This window comes from Cibotium barometz, chromosome 1 (genome assembly GCF_041138505.1).
Source record: "Cibotium barometz isolate CiBa-2024 chromosome 1, ASM4113850v1, whole genome shotgun sequence".
Lineage (NCBI taxonomy): Eukaryota > Viridiplantae > Streptophyta > Polypodiopsida > Cyatheales > Cibotiaceae > Cibotium > Cibotium barometz.
The window spans coordinates 3,833,842-3,845,192 of record NC_141046.1 but is presented as its reverse complement, the minus strand read 5'-3'; the positions used below and the strand labels follow the sequence as shown (position 1 = coordinate 3,845,192).

The 11,351-nt window shown below is 41.0% G+C and overlaps 1 protein-coding gene across 4 annotated transcripts; it reads right to left on the bottom strand.

Annotated features, from left to right (window-relative positions):
* Positions 1-3,551: 3,551 nt before the first annotated feature.
* LOC147641527 (14-3-3 protein 7-like) lies at positions 3,552-6,862 on the bottom strand. Of its 4 annotated transcripts, none has more exons than XR_015264027.1 (8): positions 6,631-6,862; positions 4,960-5,266; positions 4,700-4,787; positions 4,418-4,527; positions 4,157-4,305; positions 3,945-4,004; positions 3,790-3,854; positions 3,552-3,671 (listed from the first exon to the last, which is right to left on the bottom strand). XR_015264027.1 is itself a non-coding variant. In XM_086786107.1 (7 exons), the coding sequence occupies exons 1-6, from the start codon at positions 6,701-6,703 to the stop codon at positions 3,988-3,990; spliced, it is 744 nt and encodes a 247-aa protein (XP_086642233.1). In that variant the 5' UTR covers positions 6,704-6,862; the 3' UTR covers positions 3,552-3,854; positions 3,945-3,987. The 4 variants fall into 4 exon arrangements, 2 of the variants coding, with proteins under 2 accessions (XP_086642233.1, XP_086642114.1); XR_015264014.1 differs by having other exon boundaries at positions 3,945-3,994; XM_086786107.1 differs by having other exon boundaries at positions 3,552-3,854.
* Between the last annotated feature and the right edge of the window lie 4,489 nt (positions 6,863-11,351).

Below are 11,351 nucleotides of genomic sequence, written 5' to 3'. Positions count from 1 at the left end.
GGTTAACATTATGCACATACACTTACAACAAACGTCATCAACACCAATCCTCTAAGTACATCTTTGGATGTGGAGACCTAGATGGGAGAACCATGACGATCCATGGTACAACCCACCCCTTGGAAAATCCTTCATCTTACAATACCTTCCAAGAGCTTCAATGCAAGCAACCTCTACTTCAACTCCAATTCAACACCAACAATACCTTCCAAGATCTTCAATGCAAGCAACCTCTACTTCAACTCCAATTCAACACCAACAAAACCTTGCCTTGGTTGATATATTTGCCACAAAGAAGTCCAATCTCTAGGTATCATGCTATGAGTATGGATATAATACAATATCGTCAAGAAGAAATAATCTACCCATGCATATGATTCCTCCATGGTGGTCTAAATGCTCACTCAACCAATCACAAGATACCGAACACTTCTACCTAATTTTGAAGAGTCCCTTCCATATTCACAACAGAAGGAGACCTCGTCGTGAAGAACTTCTACATTGCCTATACCTTTTATGCCACTTTAACAAGCTACCTATCACCAGTCTACCTAAATCTTCTCACCAAAGAATCAATCTCGAACCATATAACTTGATCTCACCTACCAACTTCATAACGTATCCTAGACTATCCACACCTTTCCATCCCGACAGCAACTTCACCAACTAACTTGGGTGACATGAGAATGCAATCACCATTAGGAAAGAGGGTATATTAACCACTCCGTAGGTTAACATGATTTCACCCGTCCAACCTACTGTAATTCATTACCCGCTTAAGTAGACACTTACCTTTTGTAAGACAATGCTAGAAAATATAAAGCGACTTTATATAATGTCAAATAGAGAAAGTAACGACTTCGTGAATTCCTTAAGGCTAGTATTAGAGAACAAATCATTTTTTAAGTTTAACCAACGTGATGTAAAACCTAGTCACTTGTACATAAGTCATTTTGGACAATAAGCAATACAAAATCATTCCCATGCAATTGAATACGTGTGACATCCATTTCTCTATTCTTATGCTTGCTTATACTATTCAATCTTGCTTACTTGATAGATGCATGCTATATAGGATGGTTCATAAGTATCCCTCTTGCATTAGCTTCTTCTTCCCTCACCAGTTGTGAGACAACCATCATGAAAAGACCAATCTAGATTTACCTCCATCTAGGCAAATAGAGCTCTTCCTTTACCCTCATCATTCACAAGAGCATTTTGGTATGATAACCAAGTGAGAACACGACAAACAAGCTAACAAACCCACACCAAGAAGTCTCAATTGCAGCTCGAAGGCAAAGCCTAATGACACATGCTACAACAAGGCGAAGGTAAGCTCTTAAGTTAAACAAACTCCTTGTCCCACCAAAGACCATGTGTGAAATTTTCCAAAAGAACATCAATTGTAACATTGTAGATAATGGGGTTTGAAACCAAAATCCTCCACATCCTACAAACAAACACCCTACCAATTGGACTGCAACATCAATGCTAGAAATGCTTGGCTTTGTGTTTTTTCTCTTAATTGAAATTTATCCTTGCCTTCACTTTGATTCCGAATTTTTGACTTTTTTCTATAGCTAAGACCAATAACGTTTCGAAATTACCTTTGTTTAACTAGTTTGTTTTTAAAAAAAAACAGAGCATCCGTGTAATGGTGTGGGTGTCATTATTAATACAATACTACCTCCACATTGTGTGTGCCTTCTCAAATTTCCATGTCTAATGAGACTCTTGAGAACTTGTTGTCACACACAGTATATGGTAGTGTGGTACCTTCATGCAAGAAAAGATATATTTCTAGGAAAACCATTCAAATTTTCAAGCAAAATGGCTCCATATTAAATGGGTATAATAATAAATAGGTCTTTTCTATCTCACGCGTTAGTTAATGCCCGGGCAATAATAACCTTACTACCCCGTAGAAAAAGAGAGAAGCTAGAGATAGAAGAGATGCTTGCGATGCAGTCTACTCGACCTCAGAGAGAGGAGACGGAGATGTCGCTCTGCCCAGCCTCAGCGTCGAGAGAGAGAGAGAGAGAGAGAGAGTCCGTTCGTATGTGCTTAAGCACATAGGGGACAGAGAAAGAGGTATGCATGCTGGCCCGAAAAAGGAAGAGTTTCCCCCTTCACAAACGGTTAGTCAAAAAAAAAAAAGAGGGAAACTGATGAGCGAAGAGAGAGACGCTATAAAGGACATGCAGGTGAAAGAGAGAGAGCGAGAGCGATGCGACCACGGCATGCAGCCTGCATCAGAAAAGCATATGCTGAGGCTCGAAGGTTATAGATAGAGAAGGGAAGGTGCATGCTAAAAGCGGAAGATATTCTCGACTTTTTTCTTCAAAGAAGGAGCTCAGAAAACCTTTAGAGAATCTCAGAAGCTGATAAAATCTTTTCATGTCCACAAAGTAGTCTTTCGGTGCCCTATTGACGTGTATTGTTCAAGTTCGTTACTGTGGAAATTGGCATATGGATAATGTGATGTTTGGTTTCCAAATGGAGGCGGCCAGAATGATTGTTATAAAAAACGTTAAAGAGGTGAAGACACCAATGTGGAGTGCAACGAAACGGTCTAGAGTGAGATTTTGCGTAAAACCAAAAAAAAACGGCTGCCAACATTAGCGAATTTTGTGGCAGGCTACTGCCAAGTGCACATCCAAATGGTATAAATTATTTCTTCAAGAGGGCACGACATAAACGCCTTTTATCAACCACAAATGGTTGCCACTAGGTTGGATATAAGTAGCAGGATACTCTGCTTAGTGCACATCGAAATGATGACTACTACACATCCGAATGATACGACTGTCTGCATAGGATGCTTTCAGGACTAGTCTTTTGATTTTATTTACTCAACCTTAGATGGGTGGGTGAATTGTTTGGAATAAGTGAATTGACCTTTAAACGAGGCATGACATGAACAGTTACCGTAAGAGCTGTTGCTCTTCAAAGCAATTTGAGGCAAGCAATAGCTTACAGGCTGTTCACTATTGGCAGCTGAGAAGTTTTCAGGCATCGATGTGCAAAAGAAATTGCACAACTCTACAAGAAATTTCAAGGAAGGATGGCACACATTCCAAACGTGTGGCTATTGAGTCAACCGATGGCTTACAGGCTTGTTCATTACACAGGTAATTGAGAAGGCATTAATGTGCAAAGGGAATTCCACAACTCCACAAGAAATTTCAAGTTAAGGAAAGCACACGTTCCAATCTTGGGTGCAGCTAGCCATACATAGCATCATTATGACCTGTAGGCATGAAGACCACGTAGATGCACAATTATCTCTACACTAATGGTGGACAGAACATGCTTATTTGCTCGCTTTCCCCACTGACAGCCAAGTCAAATTTGACTATCGATCAGACATGCTAAGATAGCAATGCCAACAACTCAACCAAAACACCAACTACTTTTACAGGGCCTACCCCTCAGCTTGGCAGACATCATCTAGGAGCTTCAATTTCAAGCCTTAAGAGATTAAAGCATTAAGAAGAACCATACTGCCTAGGGAGATGAAACCTAGAGACCTGGTTAAAAAGCCTTGGATCTTCTTCAAACTTCCATAGCAACAATCCCTCAATTAGAAATTGGAAATGCAAATCTGTAGCCTGGTTCTTGAACTTCACCCAAACAGAGTATGCCGCTTAAAATTGGCGGTACACACCTCCCTTTTCCAAAAAAAACACAAAAAAAAAAAGCAAGGAAATCAGGAATTTAAACAGAGATGGAGGCATCCATGGCACACAAAAGGGTGCTAGCAATAAACGACAAGCTACCAAAACACACATTTCATGCAAAGAGTGGTATTTTCCCAGCCAGAGACACATTCAATCATTCTTCCCCAGCCATCACTGCAACAAGATAAACCATATGTTAGTGCTTTGGAATACTAAGCCCCTGGACTGACTCCACCAAATCTCATATTCAGCACAAAGGATTACCTCTGCGTTGTCAACCTTTCCAGAGTCATCCATTCTTATATGGTCATCTCCTGCAGCAGTCTATAGAAGTTACCACTTGTGATATTAGACAAGTCACAACCTTGCACAAGTGCTTATAGCTAGGTGGCACTTGTGCACATGAAACTAAACATTTATCGAAGCACCAGATTCTTCAAGAACAAATTAAGTTGCGCCAGCATAGGCTCCTATACCTCCATCTTCCTGAAGGTCTGAAGTCCAAAGCGTCAAATTGTCTCTCAGTAGTTGCATAATAAGTGTGCTGTCCTTGTAAGACTCTTCACTCAAAGTATCAAGTTCCGCTATGGCTTCATCAAAGGCCTGCTTGGCTAGGTGACAAGCTCTGAACACATCACCACAAGACATTAACCAAGCAGGTGACAAGCTCTGAACACATCACCACAAGACATTAAGCAGACATCAACCAGCTTAACAAGATTAGTTCCCTTGCTTACCTCTCCGGAGAATTCATAATTTCATAGTAGAAAACTGAAAAGTTCAAGGCTAGTCCAAGACGGATAGGATGGGTTGGTGGCAGATCTGTCCCTGCTGTATTGGAGGCTGCCTGCAAAAACAACATAAAGAGCAGTGCTAAACCGGGAACATTAAGCAACCAGCAAGAATAAAGATGACACTAAACGACCACAATAAGCTGCCTGAATGCACATCCTGGCCCACACAATTCAAACCTTTAACAAAGATTGATCTGACAAATCTTGAAAGGGGAAGAACCTCACCTGATAAGCTTTCAAAGACTGATCTGCAGCCTCTTTCCTTTCACTGCTAGTCTTAAACTCGGCCAGATATCGGAAGTAGTCTCCCTTCCTGTTTGTCCAAACATACATACTTCGTAAATAATAGCCTTAGAAAGGCAAGGGTGCTAACGACACTAGAGCTCACATCAATATAGCACACCTAACCAAAATGTGGCTTGCATAAAATTTCCACAGCTAAACTGCAAGAAAGAAGTAACACCTCTAAAGTACAAAAAGATTACATCTTATAGTAGAAGACTGTGGACTCTCCTGTGCCTGATGAAGGAATGAGATGCTCATCAATAATCATCAGAATATCATTACAAATCTTAGAAAGTTCTTCCTCAACCTTGTTCCGGTACTCTTTAATTCGTTTGACATTTTGCTCATTAGCCTTAGCTTCCTCTTTCTGCTCTATGGAGGACAGTATCCTCCAAGAAGCCCTGCGTGCACCAATGACGTTTTTGTAGCCCACAGAGAGCAGATTCCTCTCTTCAACTGTGAGCTCAACATCCAGCTTGGCCACTTTCTTCATAGACTCCACCATCTCTGCACAGATTTTAAAGACAGTGCATTTCAATTCCACAACACAACGCCTTATAATCAGTAAATCACAAAACCAGAACACCTCTAAAACTACCTCTGGACAAAGTATCCTAAGTTGTAACTTGCAAATTTCCATCATGATGACTCTTGCTTAGGAACACACGCTAAACATTTTGTTAAGCCTAATCTATACGGAATCAAGACCATCCATACTCTAATACAAGATAATCTGTACAGAATCAAGACCATCCACTTCACAGACACATTGTTGAAATTTCAGAATCCGAATGGTCATGTGGTCCTTAATGTTTATGAAAAAAAAGAAAGCTGCAAGACCGCCTACACATTGTAACAAGTGAGCCAGTTTCACTTAAAAAACATGCAGACGCAGCTGCCGCAGCCGCTGTAAAAATTTGGCAATAATAACCTCTTTCCCAACAGCTTTCAGACAACTGCTATATTGCATAAAATAGAACAAGCGTGCCCTTCATAAAAGAAGCAATTCAAAGCCACAGAACATATCTTCACAAATTGGTCACAGACCCTTTGCAAAGTAGATCTAATCCAGAACACTGTTGCAAAGAAGACCTAAACAGAACAGTCCTGCACCGCACGACAGAGGAGCCAATCTGAATTCATACACTCCAACAAACTCTCAGGCACTTCTTTGGAAAAGAGACCATATACTCCAAGAACCCTCGTATCAGGCACCATGCTGCTAGCACAGAATACTCTTCCGCAAATCTTAAACAAATGGCGGTCCTACTTTTGTCTCCTCTTTTTTTCAAAAAAGGTTTTCGAAATTAGGCGACACATGGGTAGATTCGTGCCCACAATCTCCTTCTTGGGAGGCGTAGGCACTATCACAGAACTACCGCCCACTTGCAACCAAAATATCTTCCAAACCCAGCTTAGTCACTCACGTTTAATTCTATTTCTCTTCCATTGTTCACCTTCGATGTTTCTGCTTCTGTTTGGGTGCAGGGTTCTTTTGTTTTATGAGACATAATCTGGCTTTGAGAGGACGAGTGACTGGCACCTCAAAGCAAAAGGCTGCAATTTTTCGCCAGATGAGAAGCCTCTAAAGCAGCGGCAGCAGCAGAAACTCTCCAAAAAAAAAAAAAAACCTACACATAATAAAAAACCTACAAGCACAGAAAAAAACACTGCCCTAAATCACAAAAAGAGGCTTAAAAACACAAAAAGGGATACATCAGGGACGATGGGGAACTCTAAAAACACAGAAACAGAATAAAAAGAATAATTTACACGACACAAACATCACGGGGAACAGAAACACTAAGAAACGTCAAAGAGATGATAAAACCTAACAACAACGGAGGAAAGAGCGAAGATTAGTCGCTGACCGTCGTATCGCTCGGCCTGCTCCGCAAGCTTCGCCATGTAGACATGGCTTTCGCGTGCCTTTTCGGTGCTCATGCTGGCCGATCTGCTGAATGCAGAAGCGCAGAAGGCAAAATACGGCACCAGCTACAGCTTCAGATGCTCTTTGGAAACCCTAAAACTGTTGCAGTAAGAGACAACACACCGCTGCAAAGATCGCATAAAACAGGCCACATCTGCTGGCGATTCTGACACAGATGAAGATGATGAAGTCAAGCTTTTGAAAAAGGATGGGTTAGATTTCGCAGCCAGCTGGAACAACGCATCCGGTCCGTCCCTCTTCTTATCCTGTCCCGTCCGTTGTGTACTAGACTTCTGGAGCGTTTTAGGCTGGGCGCCCGGCATTTCGCAGGCATAAATGCAAATGGTTACATGATAACAACTAGTTTTGGAATTTGGACCGAAGCGTCTACACACACTCCCTCTCTCGCTCTAGGCATGCCCCTCTCTCTCTCTCTCTCTCTCTCTCACACATGCACATGACCCTCTCTCTCTCTCTCTCTCTCTCTCACACACACACACACATATGTACACACCTGCACTCTCTTTCTCACACACACAGCTGCACTCTCTCTCACACACACACGCACACACGTATGAACACACTCTCCCACATATAGAAGCTCTCTCTCTCTCTCTCTCTCTCTCTCTCACACACACACACCAACACACATGTAAATATTAGTATATACATATGCCTATACATTGACACATATACTGATACATACATATATATGTGTATTTAAAAATATAAACACATATTTTTAAATACACATATATATGTATAAATATATAAATGCAAATAAAAACACACACATGTATACACACATATACATATATTTTTTATTTTATTTTATTTTATTTATATCTTATTACAAACTACTTTTTATCCTCTATCTCTCACTCTCTTTTTCACTCTTTTCACCCTTTCCCTCTTTAAACCTCTCTCTCTCTCTCTCCCTAGGCCTACCCCATCTCACTCTCTCTCAAGCACACACACATAGATGTACATGTATGCACTCTCTCTCTCTCTCTCTCTCTCTCTCTCTCTCACACACACACGCATGTAAATATATATTATCTATAATATTATGTTTTATTATATTTAGAGACATATACCTATATAGATGTGTGTGTGTGTGTGTGTGTGTGTAAAATAAATAAACACACATACACATATATTTTTAATTAATATTAAATTTTAATACATGGGGATGCATGGTGAGGTGTGCTCACTCTTAGATAAGTGTGATTACATACAAAGTCTTTTGTCTTTCTTTTGCGTGCTAATGTGTGTGATTGTGTATGCACATACACACGTATGTGTGATTCTGTAATGTGGACTCCATGTGTGCATGCATCGTGCAAGTGTCTTGATTGTGCGTATATGCTAGTGTGAGTGTATACGTGGTGTGTATGTTTGTGTTAATGTGTACCCATGTGCAAGTGTGTGCATGTACGTGTGTGTGAGTGTGTACCCATGTCCAAGTGTGCATGTACGTGTGTGTGAGCAAGTGTGTGCATGTACGTGTGTGTGAGCATGTGAATATATTCGTGTGTGCATCTTTTTTTGTCTGTGTGTGTGAGTGTGTGCATGTACCATGGGCAAATGTGTATGCGTTTACGTCTATGTATGCATGTGAGCATGCATGTGTTTTGAATGTCCATGTGTGTGCACATGAGCTTGTGTATGTGTATATGTATGTGCTTATGTGCATGTATACGCATGTATGTGTATGTACAAGCTTGAGTGTGTGTGTGTGTGTGTGTGTGCATGTGTGTCCATCCGTGCGAGTGTGTGTTTGTGTGCATGTGCGTGTCTGTGTGTTGTGCATGTGTGTGCGTCGACATACATATAGATCTATTTATATATACATGCTTACATACCTATAGATACATACATATATACGTATACATACATACATACATAATAACATGTGTGTGTATATATGTATAGGTATGTATATTCTCTTCTCTCTTACAAGTGCACATAATATAATATTAGAAGATGTGTGTGTGTGTGTGTGTGTGTGGACAATTTGCTTTCTAATGTATTATATATATATATATAAGAAATTTATTCAATGAGCAAATCATGGTGACAATTAATTGTGAGCCCTAATGCATCTAGGAGTGTGGGAAAGAAACCCCCAAAGACTATCTTCTCTTCTCCTTTCTCCTTTTCAAAAGTTATCCCTCTCCTTTCTCCACATAAAGGCTAGGTTTATAGGGTATGCACCCTTGCTTTATCTTGTATAGATATAGATGTGTGTGCATGTGTACGTGCATGTGTGTGAGAGTGTGTGCATGTACACGTACAAATGTGTATGCATGTGCGTTTATGTATATATATGTGTGTATGTGTACTTGTGTATATGAGAGTGTGTATGTGTGTATATGTTTGTGTATGTGTGTATGTGTGTATATGTTTGTGCTTATGTGCATGTATATGCATGTATGTGTATGTGCAAGCTTGAGTGTATGTGTGTGAGATCCCCCTGTTCCCACCGAGCAACGGATTCGGGTACTAGCAGCGGAAGTAGCACTTCTCGCACGGGACAGGGGTCCCACATTCGGGGCCTCGTCCACGGATATCCGGACAAGAGACTAATCCGTCGGTTTTTCCAAAACCGAACCCGGAAAAAAACTTCCCTTACCCGGAAAGCACGGGCGATTCCACCAGGATAATTTTTTACTCTAACGTAGTCAAGATCATTACTGATCACGCTGATCCAACTGCACCTATAAAGATACTCGGTCGGATCAAGGAAGAAACTTGCACTTGGATCATTGGGATCAACGCTTTTTTCCCCATTAAGAGGCACAGCCGTTGATTCCTATCCATAGAACAATTACTATCCGGGACTTACTTCATCTATCGTAATAACAGAAATTGAGTCTCGGTTTACGGATCCATCAGTCCAGCCTAACCCCATCCGATCCCATGGGTTAGCCAACCGCCCAACCACTGTAGTGATGGGATCCAATTTGGAATTTGGTTAGGTTTTGTCCCGGGTACCAAGGAAAAGAGTTCCAAGGCCCCCTAGCCGGAATTTCATGCAAACATAAAACTAGCCACACCACTTACACACCCAATATGAAAATTGCCTTTTTCTTAGCATCAGCTAACTTTAAAACAATCCTTTAATGAAACCATAGTACCACTGATCACAATCTCCCAATTTATCCAGTTGATTCATAATTTCCCATCATTCCTTCATCAGAGTATCTATGGCATCATTGGCAACTAGAACGCTCACCACCTGTCCACACAGAGGCCGTTTCCATAGTTCCTAGCCCATAATACTCGGCAATATAATCACTTATCAAGATGGACTCTCGTTGAAGATCAGCAAGATCAACCAACAGATCCATATAAAAGAGCCATGGACTCATCCGTTGAGGACCAGCAAGGTCAGTCAACCAGATCCATGCCCGGTTTCACAAAACAACTCTTACTCCTTGTTCCAATATCTTCCTCGACGCACGCGTGGGTATCCTAGGCGACCCAGAGCCCGAGCACCGTATGGTCAGCACCCTCTAGGATCCTTCGCAGGTGACCTAGCGCTTCACTCATAGGCCGCTTCCTTGGTCCCTCATCCACCGTACCGGAAGCTCACCATTTTAATCGAACCGAGGCTGGTCAAGACCTCGGTCGACCTTGCTACGCGAGACGTCCTCCATTGACTCTCCGTCAGCAGTTGCAACTTTATCAGTTAGGTCTCCACGACCTTAATCACAAGACGGTCAAAATGCTTCCCCAGCATTCTTGACATAAAACAGCCATTTACAAACAGCATTTACAAACAGTTTACAAATACAGTTTCTATATTAACTCTCATTTTTCCACATTATCCCTCATTAATCCACATTACTTATTCCACATTCCATGTATATGTGTACTCATCCAATCACCTCCTTTTCCATCTCTTCACTTCAGATTCCTTCACATCACATATCATATATTCACATCCATATCCACATCCATACATCCACATCCACATCCACATTCACATCCATACATCCACATCTACATGCTTATCTCCATTTTCACATCCTCATTTATACATCCAGATCCCATATCCACATTCATACATACACATCCATATCCACATCCACATCCACATCCACATTCACATCCATGCATCCACATCTACATGCTTACCTCCATTTTCACATCCTCATTTATACATCCACATCCCATATCCACATTCATACATACACATCCATACATCCACATCTACATCCACATACATACATACATCCACATCCACATTCCACATTCACATCTATACATCCACATCTACATTCACATTCACATACATCCACATCCACATTCCCATACATCCACATCTATACATCCACATTCACATTCACATCTACATTCACATTCACATACATCCACATCTACATTCACATTCACATACATCCACATCCCCGTTCCCATTCACATCTATACATCCACATCTACATCCACATACATACATACATCCACATCCACATTCCACATTCACATCTATACATCCACATCTACATCCACATTCACATACATCCACATCCACATTTCCATTCACATCTATACATCCACATCCATTCACATCTATACATCCACATCTACATTCACATTCACATACATCCACATCCACATTCCCATACATCCACATCTATACATCCACATTCACAT

Bases quoted from the DNA above. Each gene is read 5' to 3' on its own strand.
- LOC147641527 (XM_086785988.1), bottom strand. From the start codon at position 6,703: ATGAGCACCGAAAAGGCACGCGAAAGCCATGTCTACATGGCGAAGCTT. The intron at 4,788-4,959 runs GTAATCTTTTTG...TTGGACAAACAG, and splicing joins ACAGTCTTCTACTATAAGAT to GAAGGGAGACTACTTCCGAT. The intron at 3,995-4,156 runs GTATAGGAGCCT...AGACTGCTGCAG, and splicing joins AGACCTTCAGGAAGATGGAG to GAGATGACCATATAAGAATG.